The sequence below is a fragment of the Rattus norvegicus genome, chromosome 4 (assembly GCF_036323735.1).
Source record: "Rattus norvegicus strain BN/NHsdMcwi chromosome 4, GRCr8, whole genome shotgun sequence".
Taxonomy (NCBI): Eukaryota; Metazoa; Chordata; class Mammalia; order Rodentia; family Muridae; genus Rattus; species Rattus norvegicus.
In genome coordinates, this window is record NC_086022.1 from 59,058,902 (window position 1) to 59,084,382 (window position 25,481).

Sequence of the window (25,481 nt, forward strand, 5' to 3'; positions counted from 1 at the left end):
AGATGTCACAAGCAAAATGTGTTCATTGCAGCCTAGGTGCAGACAACTCTTTCCAGGCCAGAGAGGAAGAAAAAGGGTGGGAAGATGCCAAGAGATTCAGCTCACCTCACAGGTGCAGAGGGAGCAGGTGGGGTCAAGAGGATCAGGAAGGGTCTCTCCGAGGGCAGCGGTGATTCCGTGGTACAGGCATCCTGGCAAAATGGATAGTGCAATGGGAGGACCACCATCACCAGAGCCTTCCCCTGCAACTTGGATAAACACATACACACTCACACACATACACACTCACACACACACGCCATGTTGAGGCCCTTCTCCCCCCACCAAAAAACCCCACACAGTCTAGCTAGAGATAGTATGGCAGAGGAGGAGGACTGGAGGGGAGGAGCAGGAGGGATAATATCACCCAGGCTACAGGAGTTTGCAGAGATTTGCATGTAGGAAGTGGCTGGAAGACAGTGGATGGGAAATGGGGTGAAAGGCCAAGTTTCACATCCTGCCTTCATGGGAGAGGACAGGGCAGCACAGGCATGCTGGATCTGTGACCCAGATGGGGGGTCAGAGAGGGATGGACAGGAGAAGCTGCCCCTCCTGGTAGATGACTCAAGGGTAACGGGAGCCACTGGATGGTTTTCGGGGGGGGTGACATTTTAAGAAGGCAGCAAAGACAGTTTAAGAGTAAGGAAGTTTAGGCTGGGGATTTAGCTCAGTGGTAGAGCGCTTACCTAGGAAGCGCAAGGCCCTGGGTTCGGTCCCCAGCTCCGAAAAAAAAGAACCAAAAAGAAAAAAGAGTAAGGAAGTTTAGAATGCAAAAGACCAATGGATGGGGTGAAACCAGGGACAACGGGGACAGAGAAGAGGGCAGAGCAGGAATTCTGGGGGTGGGTTAGAGAGAGAGAGAGAGAGTGCGTGTGTGTACACGCGCGCACACGCATGTGCATGTGTATCTCAGGGTTGAGTTGATGGGGCTCCTTGGTAATATAAACTTCCTGCCCACTGCTGTCTAGCCTGGCAGGAGTGAGGGGGTCAGGGGGAGTGCCCTCCTACCCTGGCAGGTTGGACAGCAGTGCTTCGGTAAGATGAGTGGGTGGCTGCAGGCTGGAGGCTCGCAGGGCCGGCGGGTGCAAGTCACAAAGCCTCCAAGGCAGGTGCACAGGTTGCAGGCTTCCCGGGGGTCTGGGAACTCCTGGCTGTTCAGATAGGATACCCCCAAATACTCACAGCCTATTAGAGGAGGAACCAGAGAGGAGGGCAGAAAGGAGAGAAGAAAGCAGTCATTCCCTGGGCTTGTCTTGGGGGGGTCTAGAGCTCTAGTAAATGGATCCAGACTCTAGAGATGGATCCAGGCTCTAATAAAGGAGACTTAGTGGGTTGGGGTTTGGACAGGCCACAGGGCAGGCTTTTCCCCCCTCTACCCTGCAAGAGTTCCAAGTGTCCATCTATAGGGAAAATCCACAAGGCTCTGCCCACACAAATGCTCAATGGGCCACTGCTGGAAGGCACCAATTCTCCCAGACTAGAGTTAGGAATACAGTGGTGCTGGCTCAAAGGTAGCCTGTTCCCGGTCAAAGCCAGGTTGATTAAAGGGGTTAGTCTGCCCTGCACCCCTCTATGACACTCTCTTGTGTCCCCTTTATAAAAAAGTGGCTCAGTAGTTAAAAGCACTTGTTACTCTTGCAGGTGACCCAGAGTTCAATTCTCAGCACCAACATGGTGACTCAGGAGCATCTGAAACTCAAGTTCCAGGGAATCTGATAGCCAATTCTGACCTCTGAGGGCATTGGGCACCACACATGGTGCACAGACATACATGCTGCCAAAACTCTCATACAGACAAACTAAAATAATAAATCTAAAAACACAAACAATAACAACAACAAAATAAAAACCCAACCAGGTGAACAGGGTATAATGGCACACACCGAAAATCCCGGCACTTGTGAAATGGAGACAGGATGATCATGAGTTCAAGGCCAGCCTTAGCTACACAGTGGACGGGAGGTAAGAGAGGTGGCAGCTTAGTGGCTAAGAATATATTTGCGGGGCTGGGGATTTAGCTCAGTGGTAGAGCACTTACCTAGGAAGCGCAAGGCCCTGGGTTCGGTCCCCAGCTCCGAAAAAAAGAACCAAAAAAAAAAAAAAAAAAAAAAGAATATATTTGCAGTAAGCACTAGGACCTGAATTCAGCTCCCAATACCCAAGTAAAAAGCCAAACAGGACTGTCCGCACAGCTACAGCCCAGCTTAGTGGAAACAGAGACCAGAAGGTGGCAGGGGCTTGCTGGCTGTTAGTTTAGCTCCAGGTTTGGTAAGAGACTTTGTCTCAAAAAAAAAAAAAAACAAAACAAAAACAAAAACAAAAAACAAACAGACAAAAAAAACCCGAAAAAGAGTGATAGTGCTTGGATTTTTACACACGCATACACATAAAGAACACTCCTGCGCATCAAATTAAAGAGTTCAAAATCTAATGCACATACACAGATATACTAGATATATTTTTTAAAGTTTATTCATATTTTTATTTTATGAGCATTGGTGTTTTGCTTGCATGTATGTCTAGGTGAGGGTATCAGATACTGGAGTTATGGATAGCTGTGTGGTGCTGGGAATCAAACCTGGGTCCTCTGGAAGAGCAGCAGTCAGTGCTGTTAGCCACTATGTCATCTCTCCAGCCCCCTAGATTTTTCTTTGGAGCAGAATCTCATATCACTGAGACTGGCCTTGAACTCTTGATCTTGCTGTCTAGACTGCCCCAATGCTAGAATTGCAGGCCTGGGCCACTGCAACCAGGTAGAATGTAGCAGTGTTGTGCTTTAATTGTATTCCCTGTAATGGTAATCCTCTATTCTTGACAAGTCTAACTTTTTTCATCTAATCCACCTAGGGGGCTAATGAGATGGCTCAGTGGGTAGAGGCATTGCCAACATGTCTGATAATCTGAGTTCGATCCCCAGCAACACATGGTAGCAAAGAGAACTGATTCCTGACAGTTGTCCTCTGATCGCCACCCTGAATACATTTAAGTTGGCATGTTCATTTGAGGAAAGTCACTAAATAAATAAAATTACATTTGGTAGAAGATACTGAAATAAGTTGGGTTTGCTGACAGAAGCCTGTGATCCAGCGTTTGGGAGAGGAGAGGAAGGAGGACAGGACACATGGCGTCCTCCACTAGATGGCGAGTTGGAGGCCAACAGGGGCTAAATGAGACCCTGTCTCAGAAAATAAAGATGGCTAAGATAATACCTGAGTGACACGGAGTGGGGAGCTTTTCTACGGGGCTAAAAGCTAGGTCTGATGGGATTCGGTAATTTGCCCATGTTCACACACCCAAATTATTTGAGGACAGGAGAAAATTCAGGCATCAGGGCAGGACATTTTGTTGTTTTTGTTTTTTGAAACAGTGTTTCTCTGTATAGCCCTGACTGTCCTGGAAGTCTCTATGGTACAGTCCAGGCTGGGCTTGAACTCCGAGATCTGCCTGTCTCTGCCTCCCGAGTGCTAGAATTAAAGGTGTGTGTCACCGCCACTCCCTTTTTCTTACTGTAAAACTTATTTTACTATTTTGATCTACTTTTGGGCCCTGAAGAGGAGGCTGACCTGGCTCTCTCATCAGCACCTCTCCTAGCCCCAGCAGTGTGTCACAGTCGTGTTTTTCCCCAGTTCCCCACTCACTATCACAGGCAGGACAGCAATCTTCCCTGGTGGGAAATGGGCACTGTGCAGGGGCACAAGCCCTGGGCTCGCAGTTGACGCTGCCTTCCCAGCAGAGGCACACGTGGCACGTGACACTAGGTGATGGAAATCGTTCTCCATTGGCAAACTCCTTCCCATGATACAGGCAGCCTAGGGGGAAGGGGAGTGACAGCCATCATGGTGGCTGGTGGCCAGACCGTGTTAGTGGGCCTTTTTTCTTCCGTTCTTACTAAAGTACTAGGTAGAAGAGGAGGACCCCTGGGAAGGCGCATCTGTAAGTGGGGAGCAGGGTATTAAGGCTGGGAGACGGCAAAAAGAGGGGAATTGCCACCCAGGGTGCCACAAAGGAGGTACCGTCGCAAGAGGGGCAACAGGCGCCCTGGCGCGGGTGGGCACAGGGAGCAGGAGGACAGGGCAGTCGCTGGCAGGACACGGAGCCGTCCAGGCAGAGGCAGCGGCTGCAGGGGTCTCCCGGTTGGAAAAAGTGCTCCTGGTGGCGGACAAGGACCGTATTCCCTGACTGTGGGCAGCCAGCAGGGGCATCTGAGGAAAAGGATGGGGCAGGTCAAGCGAGACGAGAGGAGCAGAGGGGAGGGGTAGCTGAGGGAGCGGTGCCTACCGGGGCACTGAGGGCAGCAGTCTCCCGGAGTGAGGACTGGCTGCGGACAGGCCAGTGGCGGACAGCGACGCGCCAGGCATTGTACATTGCCGCTCTGAGAAAGGACAGACCAATGAAGCCAAGTCGGGGTTAGTGCGAAGTGGTCCCCACCCCATACCCATCTCCCACCCCTTATGCGGCTCCCCTTTCCTCCGGGTCCCACACTCACCAGACAGCGACACATGCGACACGGATCAGTGGGATGCGGGAAGTCTGCTCCGTTGAGGTACTCTTTCCCGCCAAAGGCACAGCCTGAAGAGGGGGCAGCTATGGGCCGCTGTCCCCAGGGGTAACTACCTGTGGGGGAGTCCTCCACGCCAGATACACCCGTTCCAGCCCAGCCACCTCACCTTTGCAGTCATTCCTGCAGCAGGTGCTTGGCAGAGGGTGACCACAGGGGGCGCTGTGGCAGGCTCGGAGCTGGCAGTGAGTCTGGCCTTCCTGACACAGGCACTCCTGGCAGGGGTCTCTTGGATGAGGAAAGCGCTCCCCATCTACAAACATCTGTGCCTCCAGGATGCAGTCTGGGTGGCGAACAGTGGAGACAGGGGTTCAGGCAGAGATTGACAGTGCTAGGTGTCACCTGCAGCTTCTCTGAGGCTCCCAGAATCCAGAGCCACCGGTTTGTCTCCAACCGATAAAAAAAGAAAGGGGGCTGTGTGTAGCAGTGTGTATCACTCTCACAGCTGTGGAAAAGATGGAGGTGAATGTGTGTCTCTGAGGGTGCTGAGAAAAAAAAGCTTACACACGTGAGTGCCTAGGACACATCACCATGCCCACCGGGACTGTACTGCCCCATCATACCCCCCATTGCAGCAACCTGTGTTACTTGAGTTCATGGGTGAGAGCATCTGAGAGGATATGTAGGGTGACAGGGAAGGGTGGTCCCCTAACACGAAAGGAAAGCAAATCCTTATTTTCCTCCCCCCATGTCCTTGTGAGTTCCAGAGAGGGTTTTATTTGTGTGGGACCAAAAACACTTACAAAAGCCATTGCTTTGGAAGATATCTGTAGGTCCCACTGGGCTGTGTGACAACAGGGTCTGGGCCCCAAGGCCGGTCAGACACAATAAGTGCATACCTGGGCACTTGGGGCAGCACTGGCCTGGTCCATTCTGGGGCTTGGCACAGGTCAGGGAAGGACAGTTGATCACCGAACACCTCACAGTCCCATCCTGGGAGCAGGGAAGAGGCTATGGGAAGGGCCCAGGAGGGGCTCTGCGGGGCAGCTGTGAGCCTGGGAACGTACCTCACAGTAGCAGGTCTGACAAGGGCTGTCCACATCTGTGAAGTTCTGCCCATTAGAATACACTAGGCCGTGGTAGGTGCAGCTCTCACAGCTGGGGCAGCAGGCACCTAGGTGGGGCAGGCTGGTCAGGGTGGGCTGGTCAAAGCCAGAGAAGACAGGATCTGGCTGGGCGCTCACCGGGCGGCTGGGTAGGATGTTGGCAGGGTACTGGAGAGCAAAGTGCAGCCCTGCACACAGGCACTCCGTCTTGGCAGGAACAGGTAGTACAGGGCTGGTCATCTGGCTCCCACTGGATCCCCTCAGCAAACTCCTCACCATTGAGCACACAGGCTGCAGCAAGGAGATCTGTCACCATGGCAACCTAAATACCTTCATCCATCCTTGTCCTTCCCAGCCCACCGGCGCCCCGCTTCATAGCCTCTACTCAAACTCCGAAATGCCTAATAGACCATCCTTTCTGGAGTTGAGCTCTCCCCCGAACCCCACCCCATGGAAATGAGTACCCTTAGCAGCTGCTCCCCATCATAGACACACACACCTGAGCAGAGCTGGGGGCCGGAGGCAGTGTGGACACAGGGGGTGACCGGGCAGTCCTGTTCCTCACAGGATACTTCACCAGCCTAGGAAGAAGGCTAAGTGAGAAGCCTTTAAGGAGTGACACAGAGCTGAGCGGAAGGTGGGCTCGCTTACCTGGCAGGTGCACCGAAGGCAGCGGCCATTCTCTTGGAGGGTAAAGGTCTCCTGGCTCCGATATTCATGTCCCTGGTATTTACAGCCTGGACAGGAGGACAGGGGACTGGGGGACAGGACTAGTGGCTAAGCAGGAAGCATCTTGCCACGCCGACCCATATATCCCCATCTTGAGGAAGATCGCTTAGGCATGTCCTTTAGGCCACCACAGAGATCTATGTGTGTGCCTAGGCTAGGTAAGGACTCAACTATGGGTTAGGGGTGTGGGCGCAAGGCAAGAAGAGCTCACCACCATCCAGAGTCTGTCCCTAGTTGGTGCCTGCCCCCGAATGGTGAATGGTGACCCTGCCCCCACTCACCATCACAGACAGGGCAGCATTGCCCGGGGATCCTGCCCGGATATCTGCAGGGTGCAGGCGGGCAGGGCAGAGGCTCACACTGGACACTCCCATTCTGCCAACAGGGCCCAGTCAGCAGGAAGCAGGCAGGTCCTGAAGCCAGGCCCTCCCTGCCAGACAGCCATACTCACAGCACAGTGGCAGCTGGAGCAGGGGTCCTGGGAGCCCACGGGCTCCCCACTGCTGTGCTCCCGCCCATTTAGGAAACAGCCTGTTGGAGAAAGGTACTCTGATTCTCATCAGGGGAAACTCACTGCCAGCCCCGAGCACATCGGGCCTCTCTAGAGACTCTATCCCACTCCCGACTCACCGTCACACACTGGGCAGCAGGTACCCGGAAGGGGCCTGGCAGGGTATGGACAAAGACTGGCACACTCCTGCTGGCGGCACTGGATGTGCCCCTCCTGGCAAGGGTAGGCAAAGGAGAGACCCCCCCGACCCCCAGAGTTCAGCCAAGAGAGAGAAATGACATTAGACTCCCAGCCATACACTCCCTGGGTGTTTGTATGGAATGAAATACACCCCTCCAGATTTGTAGGTTGAAACGGCTGCCTCTGGTGCCTCGGAATGTGATCTCTTTTGAAAACAGTGTTGACGATACAGTAGGTTAGTGGGGTATCACTGGAGTAGGTTGTCCTCCTAATCCAGCATGACTTAGTGTTCCTATGAGAAAGTCAGGTTCAGACACACTCGCACGGAGAGTGTCACAAGATGAACTCAGATTCCGATGCTAGAGGGATGGCTCTGCAGTTAAGAGTGCTTTACTGCGGGGCTGGGGATTTAGCTCAGTGGTTGAGCGCTTACCTAGGAAGCGCAGGGCCCTGGGTTCAGTCCCCAGCTCCGGAAAAAAAAAGAACCAAAAAAAAAAAAAAAAAAAGAGTGCTTTACTGCTAATGCAGAGGGAGCAGGCAGACCCAGCCACCTGGAGCTCCAGCTCCAGAGATCCAGTTGTCACCGGGAAATGCACTCACATGCACAAACCCACACTCAGACACACGGATATTTACCTAATTTTAAAAAAGAAAAGAAAGGCACTGGAGAGATGGCTCAGGGTTCGGAGGCCCTGAGTTCAGTTCCCAGCAACCACATGGTGGCTCACAACCATCTGTAAAGAGATCCGATGCTCTCTTCTGGTGCGTCTGAAGACAGCGATGGTGTACTCACATTAAATAAATAAATCTTTTTTTTTTTTTTTTTTTTTCCGGAGCTGGGGACCGAACCCAGGGCCTTGCGCTCGCTAGGCAAGCGCTCTACCGCTGAGCCAAATCCCCAACCCCAAATCTTTTTTTTTTTAATGTAAGAAGTACATTTACAAAAAGAGAATAAGAAAATCGAGGCCAGCCGTAGTGGCACACAGCTTTAACTCCAACACTTGGGAGACAAAGGCAGGCAGATCTCTGTGAGGTCAAGACCAGTCTGGTATATATAGTGAGGTTCTGTCTTTCAAAAAAAAAAAATCTAGGGGCTGGGGATTTAGCTCAGTGGTAGAGCGCTTACCTAGGAAGCGCAAGGCCCTGGGTTCGGTCCCCAGCTCCGAAAAAAAGAACCAAAAAAAAAAAAAAATCTATAAATAAAACATGAAAATAAAACCTTAAAAAATGTGAAAAAAAAAATATGTGGATGCTACAGAAGTCAAAGAATGCTGACAATGCCCAGTAGTCAGGAAGGCACAGCCTCTCTCTAAGCTAACCAAACCTCCCGGCCCTTGGGTAACTTCTGACTTCCAGAACCGTGGCCTGTGTTCGTATTATTTCAAGCCACTTACTCTGTGGTCCTTAGTTACAGAAGCCTCGGGAAACTAGCACAGAGGTACAGCCTAGCATGTTACTTAGCTATCTGTGACTCAGTTTACCTATCTGAAAACAAAAGGCAATAGCAGTCCTCTGCTCATAGGCTTGTGAGGTTGAGAGTAGGGGGTGCTGTCTATCTCAGAAGCCGGTTCCACTACCCTATATCCTTCCCTGCGTCCCCCTCTGCACTCACACGTCAAGGCCTAGGTGAACACCACCCCAGGCAGGCAGTCCTACGGCTAGGCTGCTGAAGGATGAGATAACACAGGCCACACATGTTGTGCCTAAACCTTTTATCCCACCCAGAGCCGGGACCCATGGGGCCGCATGGCACTGCGGGGTATCTTGTATCTTACTGCAACACACGTAAGCCCTGTAAATGTTTTTCAAGATCAACTTTTGAAGCGGAAGAGGAAACAGAAAGTTCAAACTTAGCATTGTAATTTATCTATCACACATGAAATATTATTTCCACATGCAACAGACACAGAATATTAGTAAGATGTTTTTGGTTCCTTTTTATCCTAATGCCTCTTTTGTTTGTTTTGAGGGAAGATGGCGTGGCAAGGTCTCACTTTGTAACCCATACTGTCCTCATATTCATGGTCTTCCTGCTTTGGCATTAGACATGTATAACCACATTCAGAATATACCTTTTTATGGGGGGGGTTTACTATGCAGCTCAGGCTAGCCACAAATTCATGAATTTCTTATCTCTGCCTCCTAAATGCTGAGATCAAAGGCATTTGCCACCACATGTAGCCCATAACAGTTCTGGCCAGTCACATCTTAAGGGATCCAGTGTTACGAGAGTGGATAGCCTGACTGTAGTCCTCACTCCCTGGAGTTCTGGTCACCCAGGGTCTCCTGTCCTTTTGGCTCTCCACAAATCCATGAATTTGTGAGCCAAGATTACCAGCCTGCTGAATAGAGTGGGCAAACGGGCGAGCCCGGCAGGTTGCGCACTCACAGAACTCACAAAGCAATCGACTGTATCCCTGTCTCCTTTCAGTACCCGCAGATGTGGCCCATGGAATGAAATGAAGAATCCAGCAGGTCTGGTGGCAGGGGCAGGGTGAGGGGCAGTCTAACGGCAGCCCCAGGACTCACCAGGCACTGGCAGATGCGGCAGGGGTCTCCAGGAGTGGTCCACTCTTGGCCATGGTCCCTGTGAGAGTGACCTTCTGTGCAGCCGGAGGCTAGGGATAGAGAGCAGGCCTAACGGGGATTATCTTGGGCCTCATCTTGCCTTCCTCTTCATGCTCCTCTCACGCTCCTACCTCTGACTCTCAGGGACCCTCAATGCTCCAGGCAGGGTAAGGTCCTCACGGCTCCTCAGCCTGTTCTTCCATGCGGTCCTACACAGCACAGCACCCACTCGCCCCACTGTGGTGACTGCTCCTCACTTCTCCCACTAAGCATTGGCCAGTCCTACCTATGATAGGACCTTCGTAACACATGGACCCGCAGGCCAATCCAAGTCTTTGAACATGCAATCCTCTTCCCAAACACTCCTGCCTCATTTATGCCGCCCCCCACCCCCGCCAAAGCTAACTGTTCTTTATCCAGTGCCACTTCAGCCAGGATCTCCCTGGAATGCCTTCCTTCTGTAGGACTTGGTCTCCTTCCCCTTAGGTTCTGCAGTACCTGGTCCCTGCTTCTGCCTCTTGGCTGTGCCTTTATAGTGTGGATGTGACTCAGGGGCACCATCTAGTGGTAATCCCTGAGGGAGGGTTCTGGGTCTGGGCACCCAGAGCAGATGATAGCCATTGATTGTACAACACCTGAAGGTATATCCCATGCACCCTACAAGTGGAGAAACCAAGGCACAATGACCTAGAGTCATGGAACTGACTATGAGACAGCGGGGAGTTTTGAATTCAGGCTCTGTAGCTCCAGAATGTGCTGCTGGGCTAGCATTGCTCGCCCACCAATCAAACATCAGTCTGGAAGGGAGGGCTCTGGAGTAGAAATAGTGACAGCCTGCTGGGGACGCTATAAAAAAAAAAGTGTCACTGGGACTAGAAGGATGACTCAGTGTTTAAGACCACTGACTTCTCTTCCAGAGGACACGAGTTCGATCCTCGGCACGTAGCTCCACAGGCATGGCAACACACGGTGCACCAGCATGCAATATAAACCCATACACATTAAATCAATGAACATAGAAATGGAAGGGTCGTGGGATCTCACCTTGGCAGACTGGGCAGCAGTGTCCAGGTCTCAGGACTGGGTTGGGGCAGGGGCTTGGCTGGCACTTCACAGGCACACACCGAACCAGGCTCCTCTACAATGGACAATGTCCTTAACACCCCTGGGTGTGACCTCCAGTGGGTTCAAGGTGGGCAGGTGTCCAGTAGGGATGGAGGGAGAAGCCTCAATGGCACGGGGCTCAGAAGGCTAACCTTGACTGACATGGCAGGATGGGGCAGAGAGGATCCAGGAAAGTGGGCCTGGGCAGAGGCTGCAGCAACTCACCAGGCAAGAACACTGGAGGCATGGGTTGGAAGTGGACAGGAAGCTGGTCCCTTCCTGGTGAAGCTGCCCCTCGTACTCACAGCCTGGAAGGATGACAGGGGGTCACGAGAGAGCACAGGGAATGCATCCCCTCAGGTAGATGTGGCCCCACTGAGGCTGAGGAGATAAGGGGGAAAGAACAGGAGGTCACCTGGCCGGCAGATGGGGCAGCATTCTCCAGGCGGGGTGAAGCTCTCCAGACAGTTGAGCTCAGAGCAGGAAGGCCCCTGGCACTGCACAGCTCCTGCCTTCAGAGCAGACACCAAGCCCTCCCTTGAACTCCCCTACCGTCCATGGCAGGGTATTCTGCAGACCTTAGAAGTCTAGCAGGTTCCAGACCCAGATGACCAGAGGCATGGCCGGGTCTGGGTAATGCAGAGCAACGGGGGCATTAACAGTGGCAGAGGCTAGACCCTAATTCTCTTACCCGTCTACCCAGTAAGATTCAGGCTACCGTGTGAGATCATATCTCAAGAAGTAAACAAAACAAAACAAAACAAAACAAACAAACAAACAAAAAAACCGAGGTGGTGGACACTTAGGATGCCAGCATTTGGAAGGTAGAGACCGGAGGATCTGAATTTCAAGGCCAGTATCAGTAGCATGAGATAGTATAAAAAAAAAAGTCCCAATTATTATGTGGGTATACTTAATAAATTTTTAAAAAATTGCATGTTATTTGAAATTCAGATTTTGCAAAACCTAACTAAGAAATGAACTCGGGAGACAGAGGCAGGAAGACATCTGTGAGTTTGAGGTCACAGTAAGTTCTAGGCCAGCCAGGGCTAGATAATGAGACTCTGACTCAAACAAAAAGCCCTCTCAGAGCCACCACCTTCCCTCACCCAGCTCTCTGCAAGTCACTGACATCCATGCCTTCCAGCTTCCCTAGTCTGATTGTTATTCCACGGGATTGAATGATGAGTAGATCCCACAGGTAGATCACCCGTTCTGTGAAACAGACCCTGCTTGCAGCCCCCCACTGCCTCTCTGGCCCTGTGCTTCAGCAAGAGCTAAAGCAGCCTCCCAACTGGTCTCTGTTTCTATTCCATACCAGGCCGCTGTTCCTAACACTCTTTTTTAAGCATGCCGCACTTCAGCTCTTTTGGACTTCAGTAGCCCCACAGCCTACAGAAGGAAATCCGGACTGATGACTGCAGTATCCGGTCTCTTCTGGCCTTGTTAGATGGACTCCTGCCTCGTGTCTTCCCACCTCTGTCCCTGAGCATGGAGGCCTCTTAAGCATCCCTCCTTCTGGTACAATCCCATGAAAAAGCTTTGGAGCCCAACAAGTTTGTGGAGACTGAGCTCCGGAAAATAGAACCTGTTGGAATCCCAAGGTCATAGACAAAAGTCTCGGCAGAATGGGCAGATAGACTCCACAACACAGATAGTACAGCGTGTCAGTGACAGGTGGTTAGAAAGAGGCAGACAGGTGACAGCGGCAGATGTAGGATATCCAGGTGGGTCTCAAGCACTCACCAGACAGCGGCAGGTGGTACAAGCATCTGGGGAGAAGGTCTCCCCATGACCATAAGACTGCCCATTGTGGCTGCAGCCTGAGTTGGAGACAGTGATGTCACTAGAGACCCTAGAGCCTTCTCCAGGCCCCCAAATAGGCATGGTGGGGGGATGGGAGGATACTGACCACGGCAGTGGGGCAGGTTGGGCTGGGGGCCACAGTGCGTGGTCCCATCACGGCACACGCAGGCCGTGCAGGCATCAGGCTCCCAGCGAGCTCCTTCAGGACAGGGGTGACCTGGCCCCCAGCACTGGGGGGAGGTTGAGCAGCACTTGCAGGACTCCAGCTGCAGCAGCCTGGCTTGCAGGTCCCTGTTCTGAGGAAAGCAAGGGGGGCAGGGTGGAAGGCTCAGCTCAGCTTCCTTCATGGACAGTTTTCACATGGATTGAGACAGAAACTGAGGCAGGATAAGAAGGGTTTCTGAGCAGAGGTGGGCGCCCTGTGGTCAGCATGTTTTAGAGACGATAAGACTATTCCTTGACCATAGAATTTCAGGACTTGTTCCAGGCTCCAATAATTACAGAGTAATTTAGAGTAGGGAGTAAACCCTGGCTGCTGGTTACTTGTCTGATCTTAAACTCATGTCAATCCTCCTGCCTCAGTCTTTCAGGTGCTGGTATTACAGGCATGCATTCTTCTGCCTGGCTTTTAAATACGTTTATTACCGGGCCATACTCTTTCCTAGTTGTGCCCTATGCTTGGCGCTATTCCATTCTCTTTGCCAAGTCCACGAAAGACTATGTAAACCTGGAGGCTCTGCATAAGAGCCTCTCTGTGTTTTCACAACAAAATTCTAAGGGCTGGGGAGATATACTTAGTGGTACAGTCCTTGCCTAGCATTTGAGGACCTGGGTTCACTCTCAAGCACCATTGGAACAATAAGCAGATAGAACAAGGGCTTGGTGGTCGAGTTCAACTGCTCCTTTAGAGGACCTGGTCTCCTTCCCAGCACCCACAAGGTGGTTAGTAACAGTCTGCAACTCCAGTTCCAAGAGCCTCAACACCCTCTTCTGGCCTCGAAAAGCAGCAGGGCACACACATGTTATGCATACACACACACACACACACACACACACACACACACACACACACCCATACACATAAAAGAAAAATAAATCTTAAAAATAAAATAGCAACGAAGGTTGGTGCAGTGCCTTTAATTCCAGAACTTGGGACAGGGGTAGGGGGATCTCTGAGTTCAAGGCTAGCTTGGTCTACATAGTAAATTCCAGGACAGACAGGGCTATGTATGTAGAGAGACCTTGTCTCAAACAAAACAAACAATGAACACCTCTATTTTAGTGTCTTTAGAGCCTCCAAGCTCAAGCCCCTCTACCTCTCCCATATACAAAGCCCACCCTCCCCCACCCCTGTCCCGACAGTACCTGCTTTCTGAGGTAAGTCACGTCTGCCTCCAGCCGTTCCAGCCTCTCCTCCAGGGGGCATAACTGCTGCTGTTGGGTCTCACAAGGGACCAAGGAGTGGGAGGGGGCCTGCTGCTGAGACTCAAGGACATCAGCAAGTCTAGGCTGCCCTTTGGAGACCTCTCCACCTGAAGGGCACAAGAACCCAGCTTGGCCTGTAGGCAGAGGCTGGTAAGGTTCTGTCCTCTGAAACATCCAGGGGTCAAGGGTCATCCTGTGCTCTGTCCTCTCCACCTACTGCTCCAGGGGAGGAGACATGGTCTATGAAGGGGTGCTGAAGGCAGGAATACCATGACCATGACAACACAGAAATGAGAGGAGGCAGAAGCCCTGAGAGCACTGAAGTAGCCTACACCAATTTCCCAAAGGGGACATGGCAGTATCCCAACCCAGGCGCCCCTGCAGCTGGCTCTAACTGTGGGGATCTTTAGTCATGGAGGTGGGGTGCTCAGACCATCCATCCACTGTGGGTCAGAGATAGCTCGGAGACCTGAGATGTTATGCTAGAAACAAGAGACAGCACATGCTGATACGAAGATGAGGATGTTGGAGCAAACTGGTGTGTGTACGGACACGCGTGTCCACTCATCTATGCCTGTCAGTAAAGGAACTGCCTTGGGGAAAGGTACTTGTCCCACCCACCCCGTTGCTTATGGGCATGTGGCAGAAGCCAGGAACCTGCATGTTGGATGGAATGGACTCTGGAAGGCAGAACCCAGCTGTGGTGCGCTGGCCTCAGTGAAGACAGCCTGTCCCTGGCGCTAGATGCCATTAAGTCCATCAAGGAAGCCTGTGCCGCTGAGCTTAGGCCTGGGGTGGGGCCTCCCCTTCCCCTGTGTCCACTCCCAAGTCAGGAAGGTAGAGGTGAGGGCGCTTTCCACAGACATCTAGGGAGTGAGAGGCTTCCCGGAGGTGGTGACCAAGAAAGGGGCTGAAGGAGATGGCTGGCCTTTCTTTCCCACAGTGGCGACTCAATCAGGACAAGATGGAGTGACTGAAAGTCTTTCTCCCAGGGGCACTAGGCCTGGAGGCAGGGAGATGTCACCTACTCTTTCCTTTGTACTGCCATCACGAAGAGGGGGGCATCCCAGCCCAATTTCCACGGCTCAGTGAATGCCACCCCAATTCAGTTACTCAAGGCAAAAATCTGCAGCTCAGCACTACTCTGTATCCCTCTTAGTTCTTACCAATCTCTGGTTTCCCTAGGTTGTCTGTCCATCCCCCCACCCTCAACCTCCCACTCCCCCTGCTGTCTTCACAGAAGCTGAAGAGAAAGCCCCCTATTTCAGTTTGCTCCTCTCACACAGCACAAGCTGCCGAGCAGCAAGTTAAGATTTCATCTGTCACAACAGATTTCCATCTCTCCCCACCACAGGTCCTAGCCTTCACACCACCAGCTTCCCACCCAGCCTGTTCTCACCTTGTCCCCAGAAATCGCCTTTTCTTGACATGGCCCTTCCACCCAACTTCCATGCACAAGGATGACGCTCGTGGACAGGGTCTCAGTATCTGAAACCCCTCACCCAAGTGTGACCTCCTCTAGCTACCCTACTCCCCAGCACCCAACTAGCTCCTCCGGTTTTGCTTAAGCAGGCCCAACAGAGGGGGTCAGAGGAGTCGGTCGGAGTGTCCTCTGGGATCCCCAGCTGAAAACAGGCTCAGTCCTTTTCCTGGAAAATCTGGGAAAAAAAAAATCTTGGAAGGGGTACGAACCTGGTTACTCCCCAGAAACTGTCTTCGGGTTCCCCATCACCCTCCTCCTACCTGCTCCTGCAAAGACCATTCATTCGTGCAAGCCCCAAGACTTGGAGCCTGAGAGGACGAAGTCAGTTCCCACAGACAGCGCTCCCCCTCCCCCTCTCCTCAATACAAATAATTAACTTCAGATACCCAGATGCCAGGATTGTCTCTGCTTCACCGCTGCTCAAGACTCCTTGGCAGGGACCGCAGGAGGACCTGGCCCAGTTTCAGCAACCCTTGTCTGGCCGCCCTGACCCCACCCTGCTCGCCCACCGACGGGGAGGACGAAGAGAGGGCACCAAGGCCGCCCGGGGACACGCAGCCCAGGCGGTGCTGGAGAAGTTGGTCCGGCCCGGTCCGACGGTCTGCTGGGCTGAGCGAGAAGTTGGGGCACACCCAGGACGCCCCGACTCACCCCGCGCGGCCAGCGCCAGGTTCCAGAGGTGCAGGAGCAGCAGCAGCAGTAGCAGCGCCGCCCGAGCCCCCGCCATGCTCGCTCGACCCGCCTCGCGGTAAGTCTGTGCTCTGAGGCGCTGCGGGAGGCGGGGTGCGGAGACTCAAGCCGCCGCCCACCCAGTCTTTGTTCAGGGAGGGCTCGGCGGTTCTCCGCCCCTTGGTGCCAGCTCCCCTACCCCACCTGGGACTTCTCACCCCCCCCCCCGGTGCCCCTGAGGATCCTGACCCATAGTTGTGTTCTAAGCTCTGCAGGAAGTTGGTGGGGGGGGGGGGGCGGGTGGCCAGGACCATCCATGCCCCTGCCCTTTTGGGCAGCTCATCCTCTAGGGGGTCCCAGTGACTTTTCTTCCACCTCATAGGGTTATGGAAACATAAGACTGAGCTGAGTTGAAAACCTTCTACAAGGGCTGGAGATACGGTTTGGCTCTTAAGAGCAATAGCTACTTTTGTAGAGGACTCCAGTTCCGTTCCTAGCACCCACGTGGCTGCTCACTCTCCTCTCTCTCTTATGGCCTCTCTTGGGCTCTTATAACTGTTTCCCTTCCAACCTCTATTCCACTCTAATCCCTTCTACTCCCCTCCCCCAATAAATAAATAACCCCTAACTTCCCTCGGGGCCTCTGTTTTCCTGTTTATAAGCAGTGAAACCAGCATCCACTTTAGAACAGTACAGTGAACAGCAGCAAGCGAAGTCACCTAAATTAAGAATCTAGGGGGCTGAAATACAAGAAGCCCAGGTGTAAACTGGTGTGGTGGCATACACCCACAGTCCCAGCTTTCCCTGTTGAAGAAGATCTGAAGATTCAGGGCCATCATCATAGGCTACAGAGCAGGTTTGAGACCAGCCTGGGATACATGAGTGAGATCCTGAATAAAACACACACACACACACACACACACACACACACACACACACACACACACACACACACACACGCCGGAGGAGTGGTTGTCAGACGGTAAGAACTCAATAACAAATAAAGTCAGTGTCAATTAAAAGTACCCTCTCTTCTACATATCTTTTCTGGAGCCCACACACCACTTCTACCCCAGACCCAGGCCAAATTCCTAGGCCTCCCTTCTTTGGCTGGATGAGCTCCTTCCCTGGAGTCAGAACTCAGGGGGACCTCAGGGCTCAGCCCCAGGAGGAAGCCCTGAGCTTACTTCAGGGGGAGGAGCCCAAAGTGAGGAAATACAGAAAACTGTCTGCTGAGCCTGGGACTGGGAAACAACTCTGTGCAGCTGGGAAGGCAGGATGGGGCCCCATGTCCACAGGCAGAGGGACACGGAGGGTGGAGCTGTAAATCCAGCCAAAGAAGTCCCTGCCTTGGCCTTGAAGACCTGGAATGTGAAGTCACCCTCCCCCAGCTGGGGCAGGGCAGGAACTGAAGGTTTCCCTCAGGAGTCAAGACTTGAGTAAAAGAGGGCAGGGTCTCTTCACAGATGTGTGGGCCCCTCCTGGGGCTAAGCAGTTTGCAACAGGGGGAAGGGAGACTGTGACTAAACCTTGCCTCTGCGACCTGACTTGGAGCTAGGGTCACGCAGCAAAGGAAAAGCCAGAGTCAATGGAGGCCAACAGAACTAGAAACTAGCAGTTCTTGTCCAACTTCAGAAGTAATGAGAGAGAGAGAGAGAGAGAGAGACAGAGACAGAGACAGAGACAGAGACACAGAAACAGACAGAGACAGAGACAGAGAAAGAGAGACAGACACAGAAACACAGAGAGACACAGAGACAGAGACAGAGAAGGAAAGAAAAAAAAATGGAAAGAAAATCCTCGAGACAAATGTCTAGTCTGGGCTGACCTCAAACTCCATACGTAGCCAAGGGCAAACTTGAACTTCTGACTCTCCTGCCTCCTGAGTGCTAAGATCACAGAAACTTACAACCATGAAGATTACATTTTGTGTTCCAGATGGAACCCAGGGCTTCATGCATGCAAGGAAGCTCTCTTTCTACCGAGCCACATCTCCAGTAGGAAAATTGTTTCTGTCTCCTGGTTCAAGAGTGATGGGGTTAGGGTGGCAGACCAGTCAGGAACAAGGATGCCAGGCCTCATACTGGGTCTGGTCTTTTGCTTAATTCTGTGTGATCTCAGACAAGGGACATCACCTTCAGTGACTGGTTTCTGTCTCTTTCTGAGACGTATTTCTTAGGTGTGGGAGGCAGGTTGGGGGTGTTTGGACATGCGCATGCCACAGTACTACAGCATGTATGTGAACCTAAGAGGGTGATTTCAGGAATCGGTTTTCTCCCTCCACTGCGGACCTAACTTAGATCATCAGTCTTTTCACATAAGCACTTTACCCGGCTGACCTATCCCACCAGCCCACAATAGCCAATTTCTCATCTTTGGCCCTAAGTTCTAATTGCCTTCCTCAGAAACTTTTGTGTGGATTGAAGATATTATTCCTAACCAGGCCGTGGTGGTGTATACCTTTAATTCAGCACTCTGGAGGCAGAGGCTGTCAGACCTCTGAGTTTGAGGTCAGCCTGGTCTACAAACTGAGTTCCAAGACAACCAGAGCTACACAGAGAAACCCTGCCACAAATACACACACACACACACCCCCACACACACACACACACACCTGGAAGGGGCAGCCATCTTAATGATTCCTGGCCTGTGTCACTTTACTCATGGTCTCTAATCTGTACTTCAACCATGCAGGGTGGGCTGTCGATGCCCCTCTTTCACCCATGAACCATCTGAGACATCCTGGGTAAGCCATTCAAAGTCCTATTTCGTATAAACCACAGAATCAAGATTCGATGTCAGGTCCCTAGCACTCCATCCCTGACCCCTTCCTCACAGAAGAACCCCTGCTCCTTACCTTCCAAGTGACCTTGGATGCTAAAACTTCTCTTCTCAGGTTCCTCCTCTGTGAAATGGGAATATAAAAGTATTCTGTCAAACTAGACTGGTGACATGCATCTTTGATCCCAGAACTTGGAAGGCAGAGATAGGTGGATCTCTGAGTTTCGGGCAGGCTGGTTCCCACAGCAATTTGTAAGCCAACCAGGGCTGTTTTGAGTCTGTTTTTAAGTAAATAAAGAACCTCTTGCAAGGATTGTTTTACCCTCTGAAGGAGTCCTCTGAAGACAGAGACTAAGACAAAGTCCTACAAGCAAATTTATTTCGGAATGTGATCCCAGGGAACAGAGTCTCTGATACAAGGAGCGAAAGAGGCAAGGACGGTGAGTCAGACAGGTTGAGGTGGAGACCGGCCACTGATCGTACAGTCACACAGACCATCTCTGCACAGCAGCAGGGCAGAAAGCACAAGCACACATCCCCTGGTTGGTGTCAGTGCCTCATCTGTCTAAGGTAGCTGTCTGTGTGGTCCTGAGAATGATCTACAATAGAGTCTTCCGGTTTTGAATAAGTAAGTGTGTCAAGTATATTAATACATGACTTAGAGGGAAAGAGCAAAATATAAAACCGGGTACTCAAATCATCTGGCAGAAATGTACTGGGCGGGGTTAGGGATTTAGCTCAGTGGTAGAGCGCTTGCCTAGGAAGCGCAAGGCCCTGGGTTCGATCCCCAGCTCCGAAAAAAAAGAAAAGAAAAAAAGGAAAAAAGAAAAAAGAAATGTACTGGGCAATCCCTGCTGAGGCAGCAGCTGATAGAGTCTCAAGCAGGTAGAGCATCTCTCCCCCCCACCCCCCACCTGAAGCTTCCAAGCATAAGAACAAATGACAAGTAGAAGCATCATCCAATCAGAGGCTTACCAACACCCGGCAGAAACCGCTGGGGAAGTCAGGGCAGTCATCAGGAGTTCCCGACCAAGCTTGCCTTGATGGATGGACTTCACACAGCTGCATGTTCAGGCTCTCGTCCCCAGAGCAGGCACCTCTATGCCATGAGACAAACAGTGGTAAGGAAACTCTGTTGGCAATGGGTCACCCCTAGGTACAGTGTTTTAACTCTGGCATTTTGCTTTCTCTTTCCTCCCAATCAAGTTACAGGTGGGACAGCCCATTCTCTGACAGGACCCTCGGAAGACACTTGACATAAACATACTTGGGTTAGAAACTAGGTATTGTGGGGAGCGGCACAACCCTGTTTCCATAGCCAACATCCCAGAGAGCTCAAACAACACACTACAACTTACCAATATAGCATGCATGACATTCAGACCTTAAATTGTTCATGTGCCCTTATAGGGCATTTCCGATCCATTGATTTAATCCCTTTGGGACAAAGTGCAACCAAAAGTTAGTTAATTGTGAAGATTTTATTGACTTTTAGAACTCTTGTCTTTTTTTTAAAAAAAAAAGTTTATTTGCACTTATAGGTATATTTTATTTCCCCCCTTATGCAGGTCTCAGGTAAATCTCTTCATGGCTTGGATTTTTGCACCTTCCCCTGTTTTCTTGTCTCCCCTTGTGGTCTCATATACAGAGGAAGTATATACATTCTAGCAAAAGCCTGTGGAGATGGCAGTGACCTTGATCAATGAACAGCCTTCGTAGACAAGAAAAAGCAAGAAAGAAAGTGCACAGAGATTCCAAAGTCTCTACATGTTGACTCCGTCACTGCAGGGTTGCAGAAGCACAAGACACAGTTCCCTTGTTATCCCAGCAGTTGATGCGCTGGACGCTGGGTGTCATGGACACCATCACTCCACCAGTACAACCTGCCTTACCACTATCCTGGAAGTCCTCTTTCATTTTTTTATGAGAAACAGCATCTCAGAGAGCCAACCAACTATGCCAATTATGTGCTGTGCAGTCCAGAAAACGGTCTAGAATAGCCCCTTTTTTTTTCCCATTTTGAATGAGTAAGTTTAGTAACTACGTAGATAGACCAATAGATAGAAGAACAAACACCCAGAAGAGATCATCGGGGATGGGATGGGGGGATGGGGGTGCGGGGATGGGGGATGGGGGTGGGGGTGGGGAGTCCTGTTGAGGCTATCAGCTGGAGTTCCTCATAGGAAGGGTCTGGGGTAGAGCAGAGTGTCCCCTCGGGTGAGGCTTCCAAGAACAAATTCGAATAGAGAGGACACATCATCAACTCAGGCATATCCCGCAGAAACAGCTGGAGAACTCAAGGCGCTCAGCTGGAGTTTATCATAGAGCTCTCTCTTTATGGCTGAGCTTCCGGTGGCTGAGCTTCCAGCTTCTCTTAACCAGTGCAAGCTTTAGGTCCACTGTCTTGGACTCCAGGGACAGTGTCAAGCGTCAGGATGTCTGCTGAAGTGGGAAAGTCAGTCTGAGCCCCTGACAGTCACTGCTCACAGGACAATACATTTAGGACCGCATTTCTTTGTCACCTAGAACCTACTGGGATCTTAGGAGTGTGCCGAGTTATTTTTTGTTTGTTTGTTTGTTTGTTTGGGGTTTTTGCTTGTTTTGTTTTGCTTGTTTCTGTGAGAGAACAATATAGTTTTGCTGAAAGTTACATTATAGCCAGCCCTGGTGGGTGGGCATATTGTAGAGCTGGCAGTGGTCTCCAAGCCTTCCACTCTAAAAGCAAAGGAGAGAGCTTCACCAGACCAGGAAGCCAGGCAACTGCCCACCTAGTCTCCTGTCTGTCTCTCTGAATGTTTGTCTGTCCTCTTCTTCCTCTTCTGTCCTCTTCCTCTTCTTTTCCCCGCTTTTTTTTTTAAGTTTATTTACTTATTTTTTATTTGTATGAGTACACTGTCACTCTCTTCAGACACCAGAAGAGGGCATCAGATCCCATTATAGATGGTTGTGAGCCACCATGTAGTTGCTGGGAATTGAACTCAGGACCTCTGGAAGAGCAGTCAGTGCTCTCAACCACTGAGTAATCTCTCCAGCCCTCTTGCACCTCTTTTAAAATATTTATTTATTGGTGGGGATAGTATGCACCATGTTGTACATGTGGAGGTCAGAGAACTTTTAGAGATCAGTTTTCTCCTTTGATCACATGGGTCCTGGGGATTAAACTCCGGTGTCAGACTTGGTGGTTCATCTCACTATTTCTTTTCCTGGGGACTGGGCACCAGAGACTCATTGGAATTTAAATCTGTTAGCAGCTAAGTGGTTAGAGGAGGGGACTGGAGGGGCGGAAATGTGGCTGTCTGCCGACTTTCATCTTTTCCCTCCACTCTCCGGTTCTCAGCCCTCAGGCCCCACTCTTCCGACTCTCCAATGCCAACTGGGTGACTCAGTGGGACTTCTGGTGTTGGAGGATATGTTCTGTATCTGGGCTATGCCACTGAGTGACCACCGAGTGGTGCTATGGAGTGCCTGGAATAGGCTAGTGCATCTAGAATCTGCATTTTTCACTGTGATTATGACAAAATAAAAAGCCATATTCACCTAACAGTTCAGATTTTAATCTAAGGCAACTTGAATGCACTACTAAAATAGTTAGCCGTCTTAGCATTGGCCACCTACGTTATTAACTCCCTCTCAAGCTACATTATTAACTCCCTCTCAAGCTACATCTCAGAAGGTAGCTAAACCATCTTCCCCTCTCTTTCTCACAGAATAAAAGACAAGCGATGGCGTGCTGGAACTGTGACCTGATAAGGTAAAGCCAGAAGCCACGAGGGTTATTTAAGGGGTTTCAAACACATCCTTTCCATGTAAATGGGAAGTTTCGGTAAAATTCGTAGAAAATGGTAGGCTCATGGCTGGGGGAGGGAGACAGCCTTAAGTAGTAGCTAATTGTATCAGAATTTCCCCCTGCTGCTGGCAAAGGCTTCCTCGGATTCCTGGGGTGGGAATCTTCATGCCCCTCTCATTTCCACATGATTTTCCTGGCCTTTCTATCCTGCCTTGTGAGCAGTTACGGTTCTAGTTTTTGTTTTTTGGGTTTTTTTTTTTTTAAGATGTATGTGAGTACACTGTAGCTGTCTTCATGCACACCAGAAGGCATCGGACCCCATTACAAATGGTTGTGAGCCACCATGTGGTTGCTGGGAATTGAACTCAGGACCTCTGGAAGAGCAATCAGTGCTCTTAACCACTGAGCCATCTCTCCAGCCCTAGTTTTTTTTTTTTTTTTTAAGATTTATTCATTTATTATATATGAGTACACTGTAGCTGTCTTCAGATACACCAGAAGGGGGCATCGGATCTCTTTACAGATGGTTGTGAGCCACCATGTGGTTGCTGGGAATTGAACTCAGGACCTCTGGAAGAGTAGTCGGGTGCTCTTAACCGCTGAGCCATCTCTCCAGCCCCCTAGTTTTTTTTTTAATGTCTCATATTTAATACAGACAGTTGCATTATCTGCAGACAAGGAGTGTTTTATCTTTTCCTCCCTAACTAAGACTTCTACTGACAGAAGTGGTGAAAGCCTTGCCCTTTTCCTCATCTAAGCGGGATGTTCCGACTCTCTTGATGAGCTCACCTCACTGTGGAGGCAGGGCTAGACTCTGGCTTGCCTCAAGCCTGCTGCCTCTGCCTTCCGAGCACGGGGTTATAGTCATGCACCACGGGGCTGGCGAGTGGAAGGGGCTGTGGTCTAGATGTGCTCATTAGAGGACACCATCAATTAATACTTCCTCCAGCTCAGGCCTTGTCCTTAAAGTGGCACCTCTTCACACCGTTACCTGGAGACCAAGCCTTAAACATACCCGCATTGGGTCACATTATCCTCTCAGTGACTTCCCTGGGACGACAGTATACTTTAAGTCCTTCTTGTCTCCACCAGGCAAGCTATCCTTGGGCCAAAGGTCCTCAGGAAATAGACCTGAGACACTAAGATTCTCACATTAGTAATGCAGGGCTGTAGCTTTGATGAGATCGGTAGGGCCTCACACTCACTAATCAATCACTCCAGACTGTAGGAGTCAATGCCCTTAGAAATATGTGTGGCATGGCTGCTGTCAGGGTCCCCTGGTGACCACCACTACTGCCTGCTATCCTGCACTGAAACATCTACCAGAAAGAGCCCCTGAGCTGTCCATTAAGGGTTTTGCACCAATAAGGTTGTAGGAGCAGAGCTCCTCCTTTGCGAAGGCATAAAATACAGGATCTAGCTGGGGCCCCCTAGAGGACGGGCCACGAAACGTAGGGCAGACCACGGGGTCTGTGCGTTGAGATTAAGGGGCTGTTGAAGGCCTGAATTCTTTACTCATCAGAGCTCTGTCTTTTAACCCTCACCTAAGCCCCTACCCCTCATTTCAGTGGTATTTGGCTTCCTGGAATCCTAAACCTTGTAACCAAAGTTGCTACCCGCCAGGTCAAGGTAGAGGAAAAGGTGCAATGTCTGAGAGACTCTTGAGTAGACCAGACGTAGGCCTTCTGCCTCCCATTCCGTTCCTCAGTCATAGGGTTGTCCCTCAGACCTCAAAGTTTCAAACCCTTGAAGATGGGTTTAGAGGTGTGACTTACAAGCAGACCAGGGCTTGTGGTGGTGCCATCACTGTGCCAGTTCCATCTCTATCCCACCACGGGCAGGAGACAAGTCAGTCTCAGTCAGACGCGCTGCCAACCAGCTCTGTCTCCATGGCAACCTGAAAATACTTCTGGTCATTCCCAGCTCTTCCCAGCAGGGGGCGCGTGCACGAAGGAATTCAGCCGCTGCCTTGCACATGCGCACCACTCTAACCACGGATCAATAGTTCTGCACACAGCTGTCCCTCCCATCTCCTGAGGAGCTGACACCCAACTGTGTCCCAGAAACTCAGTCTGTATTCCTGAGTAGCCCAGATGAAGAAGGCAATTCTCAGGGACCCATCCTTTGGGGAGGTGTCCAGGAAGGGCTTGCAGGTTCCGCAGGGTCCAGCAGGGGTACTGTGGTGGCCCATCTTTATTGTTAAATTGATTGGATTTAGAAGCATATCTCCAGATGTTTGTATGGCGGTGTTTCCGGAGAGGCTTAACTAAGGAGGGAAGATCTGCCCCAAATGTGGGGGCATCATCCCATGTGCTGGGTTCCCAGACTAAATAAAAACAGGCAATGAGGGCACACAGGCATTCATTTCTCTCTGCCCCCTGCCTGCAGATGCAGTGAGATCGTAGTCACTTGAAACCGCTACACCTTCCCCACCATGACCAACTATGCCTTCGAATCGCCCCATACTGGGTCATAGAAACAGATAAGCAACTGATGCAGGTGTCCTGGTCCCCATTCCACCCTGATCCCTTCTCGTGTCCACAATTTATATGTGACCCAGAAGTGAGTCCTCAGAAAAGTGTCCCTGATGACCTGAAAGGCTGGGAATCCTGGGAAACTACTCATCTGGTTCTTAGAGCCTTCGACAATCAGCAGCTTTTCACCCACTCACAACCTTATCATCCAGTCAGGGACTCCTAGCCTGCAAAAAGCTGGCATCTTTGGCTTTGGTGGGGTGAAACTTGGGGTAGCCATGGGTCTTAAGGGGGTCTCCCTATGTAGTTTCAGCTTCTCTA

At 51.1% G+C, this 25,481-nt stretch overlaps 1 protein-coding gene across 15 annotated transcripts in view; it reads right to left on the bottom strand.

Annotated features, from left to right (window-relative positions):
* Nucleotides 1-24,621, bottom strand: part of Kcp (kielin cysteine rich BMP regulator) — a 35,314-nt gene extending 10,693 nt beyond the window's left edge. For 5 of the 15 annotated variants that reach the window (XR_005504136.1, XR_005504138.2, XR_010065769.1 and 2 more), the window contains exons 1-25: nt 24,462-24,619; nt 19,875-19,998; nt 18,976-19,023; nt 16,101-16,218; nt 13,907-14,073; nt 12,648-12,837; nt 12,482-12,558; nt 11,151-11,247; nt 10,961-11,043; nt 10,676-10,769; nt 9,593-9,681; nt 7,003-7,096; nt 6,824-6,903; nt 6,654-6,747; nt 6,295-6,400; nt 6,143-6,224; nt 5,605-5,934; nt 5,437-5,530; nt 4,707-4,880; nt 4,526-4,608; nt 4,318-4,411; nt 4,053-4,241; nt 3,678-3,848; nt 1,048-1,224; nt 106-191 (exon numbers count right to left, since the gene is read on the bottom strand). Coding sequence is in view for 10 of the 15 variants with exons in the window: in XM_039108993.2 (XP_038964921.1) it covers nt 106-191; nt 1,048-1,224; nt 3,678-3,848; nt 4,053-4,241; nt 4,318-4,411; nt 4,526-4,608; nt 4,707-4,880; nt 5,437-5,530; nt 5,605-5,934; nt 6,143-6,224; nt 6,295-6,400; nt 6,654-6,747; nt 6,824-6,903; nt 7,003-7,096; nt 9,593-9,681; nt 10,676-10,769; nt 10,961-11,043; nt 11,151-11,247; nt 12,482-12,558; nt 12,648-12,837; nt 13,907-14,073; nt 16,101-16,218; nt 18,976-19,023; nt 19,875-19,998; nt 24,462-24,490 (2,970 nt within the window). In the remaining 5 variants the exon portion in view is untranslated. The other 10 variants (XR_005504137.1, XM_017592967.3, XM_039108996.2 and 7 more) reach the window with 9 other exon arrangements.
* Nucleotides 24,622-25,481: the final 860 nt, after the last annotated feature.